We start from the raw sequence: 15,810 nt of genomic DNA on the forward strand, positions 1-15,810 counted from the left end.
AATACAAAAATTAGCCAGGCGTGGTGGCAGGCGCCTGTAGTCCCAGCTACTTTTGAGGCTGGGGCAGGAGAATCGCTTGAACCCGGGAGGCGAAGGTTGCAGTGAGCTGCAATCGAGTCACTGCACTCCAGCCTGGGTGACAGAGCAAGACTCTGTTTCAAAAAAAAAAAAAAAGCCAGCATGCCCCTGTGGTCCCAGCTACTTGGGAGGCTGAGGTGAGAAGATCACCTGAGCCTGGAGAGGTTGAGGCTGCAGTGAGCCATAATCACGCCACTATATTCCAGCAGTGCACTCTACATGACAGAATGAGACCCTATCAAAAAAGAGAAAAAAACCAACCAACAGAAAAATCCCTCATGAGTGCCCAACTAGAGGTGAGCGGGATGACAGAGAACGTGTTGGCCATGGGATCCCCAGCCCGGGCCACAGCCTGTTACCTAACAGGTGCTCCGTCCAGCTTACAACCTCCAGTAACTGCCTCCAAAGGCACAGAGTCTCATGGGGCAGAGAGATGAGCAGAGTTAACTCTCCTGTGGGTGCCAAGCAAGGTTCCACACGGCCCAGCAGGCTTCAGAGAAGGGAGGGAAGAGGCCTCCCATGACACGAAGACCTCCAAAGGCCACTTTCTGTTATAGATTTATTTGATACTGTGACCGAGTCTCCAAGTTCAGACCCACATGTAACGGATTGCTTCATGGCTGTCAGAGGCTAGTGTGCATTATTTCTGAGGATTATATCCAAGGACACGACGCAGAAAACACAAATGGACGGACAGACGGATGGACATAATCATTAAGACAAGAGACGCTAAAACGTGCCTTAGTGTCCACGTGATTGATCTAAGGCGGGGACCCTTCTAAGGTGGGGACCCGAGTGACTGATCTAAAGCAGGGTGGCTTCCAGCCACCAGGCGCTGACGGGGCTGTGTGCACTCCAGGCACCGGGGAAGGAACTGGCTTGGAACCAAAGCCTGCCCTCCCAGGGGCGACCTCCCCATTCCCGGCCAGTCTCTAAATGTCTGCTCTTCATGAAGGACCAGGTGGCGACAGGGCTGATGGAAGCAGCGAGGCCAGCGGTGGCACTGGGCACACCCATGCCGCAGGAGGTGGGGAAACAGAGTCTGGGCAAAGTGGCTCCTTTTGGCTCCTTAACACTGTGCGTGGAGAGGCCGGGCAGGCGCGAGGAGGAGAGGTGGGAATGGAGCACCGTTCATCTGGGGATTAGCCAACCCGAGTCTCCTCCCTCCTTGGCAGCTCCAGAACATTCCCTTTGGCCGACAGCCACAGAAATGAGTGCCTGCCAAGACACATGGAGGAGAAAGAAAACAAGACACCAAAAAAACCAAAAAACAAACAAAAAAACCTCCCTGCCCCAGAAACAAATAGAACTCCTGGGCCAAGGTCACACCAGATCAGGAAGACAGCCTGCACCCTGCGCCCAGGGAAACGAAACACAGTTCAACGTCTGGCTGCTTTGCTCAAGGGAAACTGCCACCCCACCCTGAGACTCCAACTCACTGGCCGTTAGTGTCTTCTTTTTTTTTTTTAAGTGTTTTTTTCTTTTTAATACCCAAACCATCCATTTTCAAAGCTTTTTTTTAAAAAAAGTTTCCTGATTAAAAAAAAAAAAACAAAAAAAAACTAAAACTGCCACAAAAACTGAAGAGGCAAGCTCCAGGCCTGGCCTTTCCAGCTGGAGGCCTGCTCTCCCGTGGACCGCACCGCAGAGCCCAGCCCGGCACCGCTGGGTGACCGTCCCATGGCTGGTTCACCCCGGACCACTCTGCTCAAGTCCGGGTGGGCATTAAATGCCCGGCGGCATCACTAAATAAGGACAAGGGAAAAAGGCAGCCCACCCTTCCTTGAACACCTTCCATCTGGGCTGAACTTTGTTGGGAATGTATAAGTTATCTGGATGAAGGAGGTGGGAGATGGAGAAAAATAAATACCAAGAACTAAAGTGAGAGTCCCAGGACCTCTGGTGGCAGCTCAGCCCCTGGGGCAGAGCTGGCCTCCAGAGAGGAGACCCTGATTATCCAAATACTGCGCTCTTGAGACTTGCTCTCCTTGACAAGCGCTTGCCCTGTGGGGGCGTGAGTCTCAGAGGGAGAAAAGGGGCCAGCCCCGCAGATACTGTCCTCTCGCTCTGGCCCGACTCACAAGCGGCCCCAGGCTCCCGCCTGGCCACGAGGCTGGCCTGGCTGTCCAGGAGTTCTGGGAGAAGCTGGGCCTGGCCCTCTGGGCCTGAGGACTGGCCAGTGGTCCCGCTGCTTGCTGTGCTGGGCCGGCCTCGCTCAGGCCTGCTCCTTGTCAGCCCTCCAGAGCCGCTCCTTCACCTCGGGCGGCAGCGTGTTGAACAGGTCCTCCTCCACCACCAAGCCGCTGCGCTTGAGCAGTGGGCACTCGCCCAGCTCCACGGGCAGGCACTCCAGCCTGTTGCCTCGCAGCTCGATCTGCGTCAGGTTGGTCAGCTCGCCCACCCTTGAGGGCAGTGACTGCAGCACGTTGTTGCCCAGGTGCAGGGCCCGTAGCTTCCGGCACTGGAAGAGCTCTGGAGGGAGCGTCTCAATCTGGAGGGAAAAGAGCAGGGGTGAGAGTGAGGTGGGTGTGGCTCGGACGGGGCCTCTGGGCTTCCCTTCCTTCTCTCCCCCAGATCTCAGCATCTTTTCTGATCCCCAGGCCCTTTGCACCAGCACAATCTGGGCCAAACTCTGGCCAACATGTGCCTGTGTGCCAGGTCTCAGCTCTTCCTCACTTCCTCTAGGAAGCCTTCCTCTAGCAGTCACTTCCTCCAGGAAGCCTTCCCTGATCTCCTGGGTCTCATGGCCCCTGTGTCCCCACTTGCAGTGCTTATCCTTCCATCTGTTACCCCCTAGATGTGGGCTCTAAGGATGAGACCTGCCTGCCTCAATCCCCACTGTCTTCCAGCACCTGGCCCTGGGAAGTATATCACATTGGCCAGCTGCTCCCACCTCCGTCCCAGGGCTCACCAGGAGCCAGGCTGTTGGTTCTGCCCAGCTTAAGAACAATTTACAAAAGCAAAACAGCATGCTGAGAAAATCTACCCCCTAGGCCGGGCGCGGGGGCTCAAGCCTGTAATCCCAGCACTTTGGGAGGCCGAGACGGGCGGATCACGAGGTCAGGAGATCGAGACCATCCTGGCTAACACGGTGAAACCCCGTCTCTACTAAAAAGTACAAAAAACCAGCCGGGCGAGGTGGTGGGCGCCTGTAGTCCCAGCTACTCGGGAGGCTGAGGCAGGAGAATGGCGTAAACCCGGGAGGCGGAGCTTGTAGTGAGCTGAGATCTGGCCACTGCACTCCAGCCTGGGCGACAGAGCGAGACTCCGTCTCAAAACAAAAAAAAAAAAAAAGAAAGAAAGAAAATCTACTCCGTTAACTCTTTCTGAGAAGTTGGGAGAGTTCACTGATAGGGGCGAGAATCCCAGCTGTGTCACTGCCCCTTCCTGGGCCCCAGTTTCCTCATCTGTTAAGTCACAGGGTGGGCATGCGTACAGGGAGCCTCCTCCTGGCCATCTGGAGCCCGCTCCTTGCACTTTTACCAAACATGAACGCAGGAGTCCCCCCTTATCTACGGTTTTGCTGTCTGTGGTTCCAGTTGCCCACGATCAACTGCAGTCCAAAAATATTAAATGGAAAATTCCATATTTTTTTGTTTTTGGAGAGACGAGGTCTCACTGTGTTGCCCAGGCTGGTCTCAAACTCCTGGGCTCAAGTGATCCTCTCACCTCAGCGTCCCAAAGTGCTAGGATTACAGGAGTGAGACACTGCACCCAGCCTAAATTTTGTAGGAGTCTCGGTCTATTGCCCAGGCTGGAGTGCAGTGGCGTGATCTCGGCTCACTGCAAGCTCCGCCTCCCGGGTTCAAGCGATTCTCCTGCCTCAGATTCCTGAGTAGCTGGGACTACAGGCACCTGCCACCACGCCCGGCTAATTTTTGTATTTTTAGTAGAGACAGGGTTTCACCATGTTGCCCAGGCTGGTCTTGAACTCCTGGCCTCAAGTGATCTGTCTGCCTCCGCCTCCCAAGGTGCTGAGATTACAGGTATGAGCCACTGCACCCAGCCAAAATTCCGTGTTTTAACTTGCATGTCACTCTGAGTAGTGTGATGAAATCCATCCTGTCCAGGACGTGAGTGGTCCCTTAGTCCAGTGCGCCCATGCTGCATCTGCTACCCACGTCAGTCACTCAGGAGCCACGTCTGTGATTAGATCGACTGTCATAGTCTCAGAGTGCTTTCAGGCAACCCTTACTTTACTTAATACTAGCCTCGGCCCGGCATGGTGGCTCACGCCTGTAATCCAGGCACTTTGGGAGGCTGAGGCGGGCGGATCACAAGGTCAGGAGATCGGGACCATCCTGGCTAACATGGTAAAACCCCGTCTCTACTAAAAATACAAAAACATTAGCCAGGCGTGGTGGCGGGCGCCTATAGTCCCAGCTACTTGGGAGGCTGAGGCAGGAGAATGGTGTGAACCCGGGAGGCAGAGCTTGCAGTGAGCCAAGATTGCACCACTGCACTCCAGCCTGGGTGACAGATCAAGACTCAGTCTCAAAAAAAAAAAAAAAAAAAAAAAGCTTCAAGGCCTAAGTGTACTATGCTTAATTTATAAATTAAACTTTATCATAGGTACGTGTGAATAGGAACAAACAGAACATATAGAGTTCTGCACTACTTGCAGTGCCAGGCATCCATGGGGGACCTTGGACCGCATTCCCTGAGGATATGGAGCAATTACTATTAACAGACGACACCCTTACACAGCTTAATGCGTGGCAGGCTCACTCTGAGCACTGATACTATTAACTTATTTAAAGCAAACTACCTATAAATACTCTGTCAATACTCTTCCCATTTTATAGATGGGGTAACTAAGGCCCAAAGATGCTGACTTGTCCAGCGGTTTAGCTGGTAAGTGGTGGAGTCAGGATTTGAACCTGGGTCAACAGCCCATGCTCTGGTGAACCGTCCACACTGTTAGCGGAGCAAGGAGCAAACACGGGGCTGCAGTGGGTTTGTGTTGTGTCTCTTGGCAAACGGGAAGAGCCTCATGTATGCCAGTTTCTTCCCTGCCCTGCTGCGAGGAATCAGCTGGGGTCATGAGTTCTTACTACCTGTAAGTAAAGCCATGAGTTGAGCCTGCCTGTCCCGAGGCTGCCTCCTTCAGATGGGATGGGCAGGAGGGCAGGGGCCAGGAGCCCTGGGCCCTGATCCTAAGTAAGGATGATGGGGAGACTGCACAGCAGCCTTTCTGAGCTTGCTCTATCACCGCCCCCGTTTTCCTGCCAAGGAGACTGAGGCCCAGAGAGATGACATGCCACTCGTCTGAGGTTGCAGCCTCTCCGAAAGGGTCAGGAGAGAATGTACGTCTTACTTCCTCCCACTCAGAGCCCATCCTATATTCCCCTTCTGCCAAATACAGCACTCAGTTACAGGGTAACCCTGAAAGTCCCCTCCCTCTCTGGGCCTCAGTTTCCCCATTTGTAAAAGGCACAGGTTGGACTAGAAATGCCTCTGAGCTTGGACACTGTGGCTGAGGACCTTTTTGCAGACTTGGACCTCAACCTCACGGGCACTTGTTCTCTCCAGCCATTTTTGGAGGAGGACCCTTGTTCCTGGGGAGCAACTCGGCTTTCCCCGCAGGAAAATAAGCATGGCCAAGGCCTGGCCGAGTGCTTTTCCTTTTATTTTTTTTTTTGGGGGGGGGATGGGGAACGGAGTCTCACTCTGTTACCCAGAGAGCGCGGTGGCGCAATCCTGGCTTACTGTAATCTCCACCTCCCGGGTTCAAGTGATTTTCCTGCCTCGGCCTCCCAAGTAGCTGGGATTACAGCCGCACACCACCATGCCTGGCTAATTTTTGTATTGTTTGCAGAGATGGGGTTTCATTATTTTGGCCAGGCTGGTCTTGAACTCCTGACCTCAGGTGATCTGCCCGCCTCAGCCTCCCAAAGTGTTGGGATTACAGGCATGAGCCACCACACCCAGCCCAGGTACAGTGGGTACTTTGAAGGAGGCTCCTAACCTGGGTATCTGACACTGCCACCACTGTGCCCAAGGATCAGGAATGCATCTGGGGTTGGGTTTGAGGTCAGCAGGGGCTGAAGGTCAGAGAGGAGACAGGAAGTGGGCTCTGGAGTACCCAGGGGCCACAGTCTTCCCAGAAAGTCCCCACTCCCACCCCGTGATCTCCTCTGCCGACACACGCAGTGGTCAGGGACAGTGGGAAAGCTCTGGCCAGCAAGCGGCAGAGCTCTGGTCCACATGGAGTCTGGCTCTGGAGCCCCCTCCCTGAAAGGCCTCCTCCCAGAAACATGCCCTTCTCTGAGCCAGGGAGCCTTCTCCAGGCCCCACAGAGAAAAGGGGAGGTGCTCTCAGTTGCTCGGCTCCCACCACAGCCACACCCATCCTCTGGACCGATCCTTCTCCGCCAAGTGTCGCCTGCCTGTGCCTTGGAGGCCTGAAGTTGGTTCCCAATCCCCCAACTGCACCCTCTCCTACCTCTCCAGATACTTCAGTGGGTTTCCATCAGCACTGAAAGGCCTCAACTCGACCTGATCTTTGAAAAGGACAACCCTCCAGGAGGCTTCCAGGCCCTTCCATGGTCCTTGGCTCTCTGGCCTTCCTGACCAACCACCGGAAAGCCGCTCTCTCTCCTCACTCCGCCTCCACGACCCGGTTTCTGCCCCCGTCCACCCTTAACTCTCTGGCCAAAGTCACCAGTTCCTAATCCAGCCGATTCCTCAGGCCCCATGTGCCCCACGCTCTGGCCTCACTCTCCTCTTCTACGGACTCCTGTCCTTCTCCCTCTCTGCTCTCCACAGTGACCGCGTCGAGAACCCCTCTTCACCCACGAGCGTGGAAAGGGTGACTCCTTGGGCTTCAGGCAGATTCAGGATGGTCCCTTGGACATCCCAGGGCCCCAGACACCTGACATGAGACACACCTTGGCCTCTGAAAACTGTGCCTCCTCCAGTTTCAACAATCCATGCAAAAAAACCTCGAGTCACTCAGACCACCCCCACCATCAACTCCCGTCCCTTCGGATTCTGCCTCCAGCATCTCCCAGATCCATCCATATCTCTCCATCCCTACCTGCCTTGGCCATGCCAGGTCCCATGGCCTTACCTGATGGCTAATCATGGTCTCTGAACAGCTCTCTTCCTCTCTCCCACCTCTCACTCACCCCACCCCACACACTACGGCAAGAGGAACCTCACGCTGCAAGTCGGCTCATTCCTTCACCCACTCAATCACTAGGAATTCGGTCAACATTTGCTTGAACAAAAGAGCTAGATCTTAGTCATCAGAGCCTATGGGCCGGCAAGGGACCAGCTGTTAAATGAAGAGACAACTGAAACTGAGGCGTGGGACAGGATCCCCCTGCCAGCCAATCCCCCACCCGCCGTGCACCGTGTAGCCCCACTGCTGCTCTCCGGGATGCCCACGTTCCTGGGCAGCCCATCTCACTGCTCCTCCCCACCAGAGCCTCCTGGACTGTCCCTTTCCCCTCCACCTGGCTTCCTCCTCCTCGTCCTTCAAGGGCCTGTTCCTCTGTGTTCCCAGGGACCTGGTGCTCCAGCAGAGCACCTACGCACTGTGCTAACTGCCTTGTTACTTGGCCTTCTTCATCCCTGTGTCCCCAGTGCCTTGCTCCATAGCTGGATTCTAGGAATGCTCAAAATACATTTGCACAAAGGCCAGGCGCAGTGGTTCATGCCTGTAATACCAGCACTTTGGGCGGCCAAGGTGGGAGGCTTTGAGGCCAGGAGTTTAAGACCAGCCTAGAAAACACAGTGAGACCCTGTCTCTACCAAAAAAAACCCAATTTGCACAAATCAGTAAACAAGCGAATGAATGAATACCTGTCTTGTCAAGGCTTTCATTAGCAGGAGTATAAATCTGCAAAAACAGCACCCAAGGGCCTGGTAAGGCCATGCCCACCCCTCCTGGTCACCACAGGCCAAGGTGGCTGAGAAGGAGCCGTCAAGCCCCAGTGAGGAAGAAGAGGGGCTCAGGCCTCCCACTCAGAATGAGGGGCCTGCCTGGGGTTGGCCCAAGTGAACTGTTTTCCCTATTAAGGCTCTGGTGTTCCAGGGGGTGGGGACAGGATGTGATTAAGCCGTGTGCTAAACAGGGTGTCCAGAGGGTCTCCTTCCTCTGGGACAGCATGCCTGCCGCCAGCTCCTTTCCTGAGGGGTGACCTCAGCCAGCAGGCACGACACTTAACAGGCAAGCTTGGTGGGAGGAGCTGGGGGTGGGGGACAGGATGGGGAGCCAGACTGGAGGCTCGCACCCTCCCCCAACCAGGAGGACAGCCCCAGCACAGCACCTGGGACAGGGCAGGCATGGCAGGAGCTGTGAGGAAGTCCGAGCTTATCAAGGGCAGCACTGTGCTATGGGGGAGCCAGGGAGTCTCCCCCTCCATAGATTAAAGAAGGGCTGGGTTTGTTCCGTGCTTCTCAAATGTGGCTTCTCCCCAGGGGACTCCAATTTTCCTGTTCAGTGGGCCTGTCCCGAAACTGCAAGAGAAAACCCTGCCCTGGTCCACTCTCCCGCTGTGCTCAAGTCATAATATGGGATGGCGGGAGATACGGACTTGTCAAAATCCCTGATACGTGTGGGTTGCAAGTTGCTCTGCAGGAAGGGGGCCCTGGGGAAGAGGGGAGGAAGGCTTCCAAGCCAGCAGGCATCTGGAAGGACTGAAGCATCTAGTCTGAGTGATGCTGGACAAGGTATGTCCTGTCCTGGGGCCCGGGAGGACAGACAGGGCATTCCAGGGGCCACCTCCCTCCGTGCCCAAGGATGCTATAGACAGCTCCTGTTGGGAGGACTCAGCAGGTTGGTAGGAGGAGGACAGGCGCGTCATGCCCGGCACAGGGTGAACACAGAGCAGGTGCCCACAAAACCAACAGGGACTGCACCGTGAGGCTGCTGCATGGCAGATGCACCCAACAGTAACCACCGAACTAAGAAATGCGGCTCCAGGGCTCTTCATTTTTTTCTTTTTTTTTTTGAGACTGGGTCTCACTCTGTTGCCCAGGCTAGAGCACAGAGGTACAGTCATAGCTCACTGCAGTCTCAAACTCCTAGGCTGAAGTGATCCTGCCTCAGCCTTCCACATAGCTGGGACTACAGGTACATGCCACCATGCCTGGATCATTTCTGTATTTTTGGTAGAGATGGGGTTTCCCTATGTTGCCCAGACTGGTCTCGAACTCCTGAGCTCAAGTGACTGTCCCACCTCGGCTCCCCTAAGTGCTCGGATTATAGGTGTGACCCACTGTGCCTGGTCAACTCCGGGTCTCTTCTTTAGCCTCTTGAACCTGGTGGCATCCCTAGTGAAGTTCACAGGGGCCCCGGCACGACAGCTGCTGCTGTGTCGAGGGCAGAAGTGGTGACTGACTTGGCTCTCCCTTCTGTCTCCCAGCCCCTGGCCTCAGGCTTCCTCCACCACATGTCTCACTATGGAAATCTCCACCTGGATGTGAGGCCCAGGAGGACCTGCAGGTCCCCAGAAGGGGTGGAAGAGGGACGTTCCCCACAATGGCAGTGGCTTTCTTTCCATTTCGGAGGCCAGACCACAGAGCCACAGGAGTACCCAGCCCTCCATCCACACTGCCTGCCTCCACCAAGGAGCCCTTGGATGGGGGCTTCCCCAGCCAGGTAAGAGACTGGCACCCACAGGCCACCAACAGTCTTGAAAGTATGTCGCCGGGCGCGGTGGCTTACGCCTGTAATCCCAGCACTTTGGGAGGCCGAGGCGGGCAGATCACAAGGTCAGGAGATCGAGACCACAGTGAAACCCCGTCTCTACTAAAAATACGAAAAATTAGCCGGGCGCGGTAGTGGGCGCCTGTAGTCCCAGCTACTCAGGAGGCTGAGGCAGGAGAATGGCATGAACCCAGGAGGCGAAGCTTGCAGTGAGCCAAGGTCGCGCCACTGCACTCCAGCCTGGGGGACACAGCAAGACTCCGTCTCCAAAAAAAAAAAAAAAAAGAAAGTATGTCAAAGGTGTGGCCTCCCAAACTCCCAGTGACAATGATTTGCACAATTTCCTTTTCAGAAAGACAGGCAGTGACAAGCTAGCCCCATCTAAGCCCAACTCTGCCTTTGACACCACCAAAAGCAGCAGAGAAAGGTGTGTGAGTGATGCTGGGAGCTGCAGAGACCATCTGAGGCTTCCCCTCTGCCAGCACTGGCCAACCACACTGTGCTGGGTGGACCTGGATTGGCTCCTTGTCTCCAAATCCGACTGGGAACAAGTTGAGGAAGACATAAGCTCCAGGCTAAGTCTTGACTCCCACCACCCAGCTTTGCGAGAGAACCCCTGGGTTCGGACCTCCTGCCCACGCACAGAGCTTCTATCCTGGGTGGTTCTGTAAACCCCCGGTGAGGACCACACTCAGGGGCATCGACGGTCCCAGGACAATGAGCCTGCCGAGCGCCCCACCACAGGCCCCGGCCAGGCCGCCCGCCAGCCCACACACAGAGCCGTGGCCGGGCCACTCACCCGGTTGGCTGTGATGGCCAAGTTCTGGAGGTTCTGCAGGAGGCCGATGTCAGCGGGGAGGAAGGTCAGGTTGTTGTGGCTGAGGTCCAGGTAGCGCAGCTTGCGGCAGTAGAAGAGCTGGGTGGGGATCTTCTCGATCTTGTTGCGGTTCAGGTAGAGGCGCTCCAGGTTGGTGAGGTTGCCGATCTGGATGGGGATGTAGGCGATGTGGTTGTACCACAGCTTAAGGCAGGTGAGGCGGTGCAGGTGCTGGAAGCTGATGATCTCCTCGATGGTCTTGAGGTTGTTGTCCTTGAGGTCAATCTCCTGCAGGTTGTGGAGGCTGAAGATGGAGTGGGGGATGCGCTCCAGGTCGCAGCGGATCAGCTCCAGCTCAGTCAGGTTCGCCATCTTCTTGAGGCTGTTGAGGACGATGAGCTTGGTGCCCTCGTTGTTGATGGACAGCTTCTGCAGATGCACGCCCACATCTGTGACCACCTGCGGCAGCTTGCTCAGGTTGCTCTTCAGCCGCAGCACCTTGAGGCGTTTGAGCTCCCGCAGCCCATCAATGACGATGTAGCGGTTGTTCTCCGCGCTCAGGTTGCCCGTCAGGTGCAGCTCCTCCAGCGTCTTCAGGCTGTAGATCCACAGCGGGATCTCCTTGATGTCGGTGAACTTGATGTGCAGCGCCCACAGGTTCTCGCGCAGGAAGGCCAGCGCGGGCGCCTCGATCTTGGCCGCTGTGTGGTAGAGCCACAGCTCCTTGAGGCCTGTGAGCTGGGCAATGCTGGGCGGGATGGTCACGTCGGGGATCAGCTCCAGCTTCAGGACCTCCAGCTCCACCAGGTCAAACACGGTGTCAGGGATGCCACTGAGCATGAACAGGTGCAGCTCCAGCTTGTCCTGCGCGTTCTTGGTGAGCCGCTGCCGGAGCTTGTCCAGCGTCCACTCGTTGTTGAGGTTCAGCTGCCGCAGCTTGTTCTCGCTCACCTCCGACAGGAAGACGGCGAAGCGCTTGGAGTAGAGCGGGTCGTATTGGTCGATGAGGTGCAACATGAAGGCGAAGTCGTTCTTGACGTCGGGGATGTCGCTGTAGCTGCTCTCCTCGCGGATCGACTCGAACGAGTACTTCTTGAGGGAGCGCCGTAGCATCCACCACAGTGTGTACATGCAGATGAGGCCGTAGAAGATGACTAGGCTGATGTAGAAGGACGCCAGGATCTTGAAGAGTGTGGCCAGGGGGTGGGCACAGCGGTAGGTGCGGTAGCCCGTCAGGCTCTCAATGTCCACGGTGCAGTCCACGTCGAACTTGATGTTGTGCACGTAGTAGACGGTGTAGCAGATGATGAGGATGAACTTGATCACCTTGATGATGGTCTGCCGCATGTAGAGGCGGTACACGATGTCCCCCTCCTCCACGTGGGTCCGGAACTTCTTCACCTTCTCAAACAGCGCCTTGGCCTGCTCCCCCTCCTTCTTGTCCAGCACGCCTGTCTCTGAGCGGTCCACAATACCCTGCTCGATCCGTGACTTGGTCCTCTGCAGCATGGGCACGGTGGCCTCCACGTCCTCACTGACGGTCGATGACTTCTTGTCCATGGAGCCATTCATCTTGCTGAAGGCCGGCTTGGGGTCGCTCTCCTCCACCACCGTCTCTGACAGAGCCCTCGTGGTCCAGGGCGAGTCGAAGCACTTCAGCAGGATAGACACAAAGTGCTCCAGCTTCGAGCTGGTGCGCGGGAATTTGAACCAGAAGTTGCTGCAGGCCAGGAAGATGAGCGTGTGCAGAAGCACCAGGTAGGGGAAGTACTTGGCGAACCAGTGCAGCCGGTTCTCATAGCACACGGCGTCCACGTAGTTGTACTGGTGCCGGTCCAGGTCATACTTGATGCCTGTGGGGCCCGTGTCAGGGGTCGGTAGAATGGTGGAATTGGGGTAGGTGGGCTCCGGGCCAGGGGCTGCCCAGCCCCGGAACGAGTCATTGCAGGAGTCCTTGGTGACCCACTTACAAGGCAGGCAGATCATCTTGTCTTGAGTGACCTGCAGCGTCCCCCCGAAGACGGCAATCATCAGCATGACGATAGAGATGTAGTCCGTGAACACATCCCACCACGGCTTCAGGATCCGGTATGCTGGCTGCGTGTCCGCAAAGTAGCGGAGCTCTGTCACTGGAATCATGGTTCAACCTAAAAGGGACCCATAGGAGGGGGTTAGTGCAGGGTGGCCTGGCTTTCCTAGGACCCAGGGGTCAGTGGAAGAAGACAATGAAAATTCTACCATTGTCCAAAATTCCACCTCAAATCTAGCTGGGAGCCAAAGCCTGCCCACTCCACAGGGCAGCCCACTTATCAGCCCTTCTGCAGAAAGCATGTGGCCACTTGGCTGGGAAACCACCCTGGGGGAGGCGGGCAGGCTCCCTATTTAACACACAGGAAGACTGAGCACAGCGAGATTAGACAGATCCCCAGTGCAGCCTCAGAGTTCTCTGCCCATCCCCTGCATTCCAGTAAGAGCATTTGGGAACTCCTTTCTAGAGTCCACCTATTTAACAAACAGACTGACCACAGGGACACACTTAAAACCCCCAGTTCACTGGGAACAAGCTGCTGTAAAGCTGCAGCAATGGGCTGGAGGGATTCCTGCAAAATATGAAAAAAGAATGCAACATGCAGAGGGGGTGCAACATGAACTCACTCCATAAAACAAAGAGCAAGGTTTAAAAATTCCACATGGTTCACGTCTGTAATCCCAGCACTTTGGGAGGCCAAGTCAGGCGGACTACCTGATGTCAGGAGTTCAAGACCAGCCTGGCCAACATGGTGAAACCCTGTCTCTACTAAAAATAAAAAAATTAGCCTGGCCTACTGGCAGGTGCCCGTAATCCCAGCTACTTGGGAGGCTGAGGCAGGAGAATCACTTGGACCCAGGAGGCACAGGTTGCAGTGAGCCAAGATTGTGCCATTGCACTCCAGCCTGGGCGAAAAGAGAGAAACTCCAACTCAACAACAACAACAACAAAATTCCGCATGGGGGCTGGCACAGTGGCTCATGCCTGTAATCCTAGCCTGTAATGCCAGCCCTTTGGGAGGACAAAGTGGGGGGATCGCTTGAGTCCAGGAGGTTGCCTGGGTGACAGAGACCCTGCCTCAACAATAAATTCCACATGTGCGTATAGTTGTGTGTACAAGATTCCGGGAGCACTCGGAAGACCAAAGGTCACACAGTGGGTCTTCATGACAGGCTCCTGGGGGAGCGGCCTCAAGACAGGGGATTAAGAATAAGGCTCTCCTCCCCTACAAACTGGGTGATCACGGAGAGGCCTTAATGTAAAATCATCTCTGGTGGCATGTGTATAAAGGAATGAAAAATAGCAGCAACAGCAGGCTCTCCCAGAGAGAGTCCAGTTTGACTACTATGGAGAGAAGCTGGAAACCTGATTTTTTTTGTTGTTTTTTTTGAGACGGAGTCTTGCTCTTTCACCAGGCCGGAGTACAGTGGCGTCATCTCGGCTCACTGCAACCTTTGCCTCCAGGGTTCAAGCTATTCTCCTGCCTCAGCCTCCTGAGTAGCTGGGACTACAGGCATGCGCCACCACACCCAGCTAACTTTTGTAATTTTTCGTAGAGACGAGGTGTCACCATGTTGGCCAGGATGGTCTCGATCTCTTGACCTCCTGATCTGCCCGCCTCAGCCTCCCAAAGTGCTGGGATTACAGGCGTGAGCCATCGTGCCCGGCTGGAAATCTGATTTTTAACACATAACTTGGGTGACTCTAATGATTGGCCAAGCTTGGGAAACTCTGGCTGAGAAGCCACGTTAGGAAACCCAGCCCGTGCCACACAGGAGGCACGCGGCAAGATCTCTGTGAGAACTCCTCTCTGTGGCCATTCGAGGTCACGCGGCCAAGGCTCATTGTTCTTACAACGGCCTGTAAAGCCGTTACGGAGGGAAAAGGTACTAGATGTTCCCCGGAAAACACACAGAAAATTGTAAAAAAGCGTAACAGCAAAAAAAAAAAAAAAAAAAAAAAAAAAAATCCCCTGTACAGTCACTACCAGGATTACACACTGTTAACTTTGCACTGAATAATAACCTTCCAGTCCTTTCTGTGTATTTTAGACTTTTTTTTTTTTTTTTTTGAGACAGAGTCTTCCCTCTGTCGCCCAGGCTGGAGTGCAGTGGCGCGATCTCGGCTCACTGCAAGCTCCGCCTCCCGGGTTCACGCCATTCCCCTGCCTCAGCCTCCCCAGTAGCTGGGACTACAGGTGCCAGCCACCATGCCTGCCTATTTTTTTTTTATTTTTTAGTAGAGACGGGGTTTCACTGTGTTAGCCAGGATGGTCTCGATCTCCTGACCTCGTGATCTGACCACCTCAGCCTCCCAAAGTGCTAGGATTACAGGCGTATTTTAGAATTTTTTAATTTTTATTTTAAGAAACCAGATCTTGCTCTGTTGTCCAAACTAGAGTGCAGTGTCGTGATCATGACTCACTGCAGCCTCAACCTCCTGATCAAGCAATCCTCCTACCTCAGCCTCCCCCAGGTGGCTGGCTACTGGTGTGTGCCAGCATGCCCGGCTAATTTTTAAAATTTTTTGTAGAGACAGGATCACGCTATGTTGACCAAGTTGGTCTTGAAATCCTGGCCTCAAGCAATCCTGCCTTGGCCCCCCAAAGTGTTGGGATTACAGGAATGAGGCACAGCACCCAGCCCTTTCTGTGTATTAAAATAAACTGTGCTTTTACTATTTATTTAGAGACAGAGTCTCGCTCTGCTATGCAAGCTGGAGTGCAGTGGCACAATCTCAGCTCACCACAGCCTCCGCCTCCTGGGTTCAAGAGATTCTCCTGCCTCTGCCTCCCAAGTAGCTGGGATTATAGGCATCTGCCACCATGCCCAGCTAATTTTTGTATTTTTAGTAGAAACGGAATTTCGCCACGTTGGCCAGGCTGGTCTCGAACTCCTGACCTCAGGTGATCCACCTGCCTTGGTCTCCCAAAATTCTGGGATTATAAGTGTGAGTCACCGTGCCTGGCCAAATTGTGCTTTTACTTTACACTCTATTTTTACCTTACACTGTAACCCAGAACCTAGATTTTTATCTAAACCAAGTTTTAAATGCCTGTGTCAAATGTGTCTGTTTCTCTTAGGAGAGGAACAGGGGTGCCCAGAAGATGGGCCACCTTTCTTTGATTACTGATAATGTTAATAACCAGAAGAGTAACAAACTCTTTTCTTTTTTTTTTTTTTCCTTTTTGAGACGATCTCACTCTGTCACCCAGGCTGGAGTGCAGTGG

General features: G+C 54.6%; 1 protein-coding gene across 2 annotated transcripts in view; it reads right to left on the reverse strand.

The window, feature by feature from the left end:
• Positions 1-623: 623 nt before the first annotated feature.
• Positions 624-15,810, reverse strand: part of LRRC8A (leucine rich repeat containing 8 VRAC subunit A) — a 39,159-nt gene continuing 23,972 nt past the window's right edge. For both annotated transcript variants that reach the window (XM_005580705.4, XM_005580702.4), the window contains 2 exons: positions 10,535-12,699; positions 624-2,569 (listed from right to left, as the gene is read on the reverse strand). In XM_005580705.4, the coding sequence (XP_005580762.2) occupies positions 2,294-2,569; positions 10,535-12,691 (2,433 nt within the window). In that variant the 5' untranslated portion in view covers positions 12,692-12,699 and the 3' untranslated portion in view covers positions 624-2,293. The remainder of the gene's footprint in view (positions 2,570-10,534; positions 12,700-15,810) is intronic.

Source organism: Macaca fascicularis, chromosome 15, assembly GCF_037993035.2.
Source record: "Macaca fascicularis isolate 582-1 chromosome 15, T2T-MFA8v1.1".
Classification (NCBI taxonomy): domain Eukaryota; kingdom Metazoa; phylum Chordata; class Mammalia; order Primates; family Cercopithecidae; genus Macaca; species Macaca fascicularis.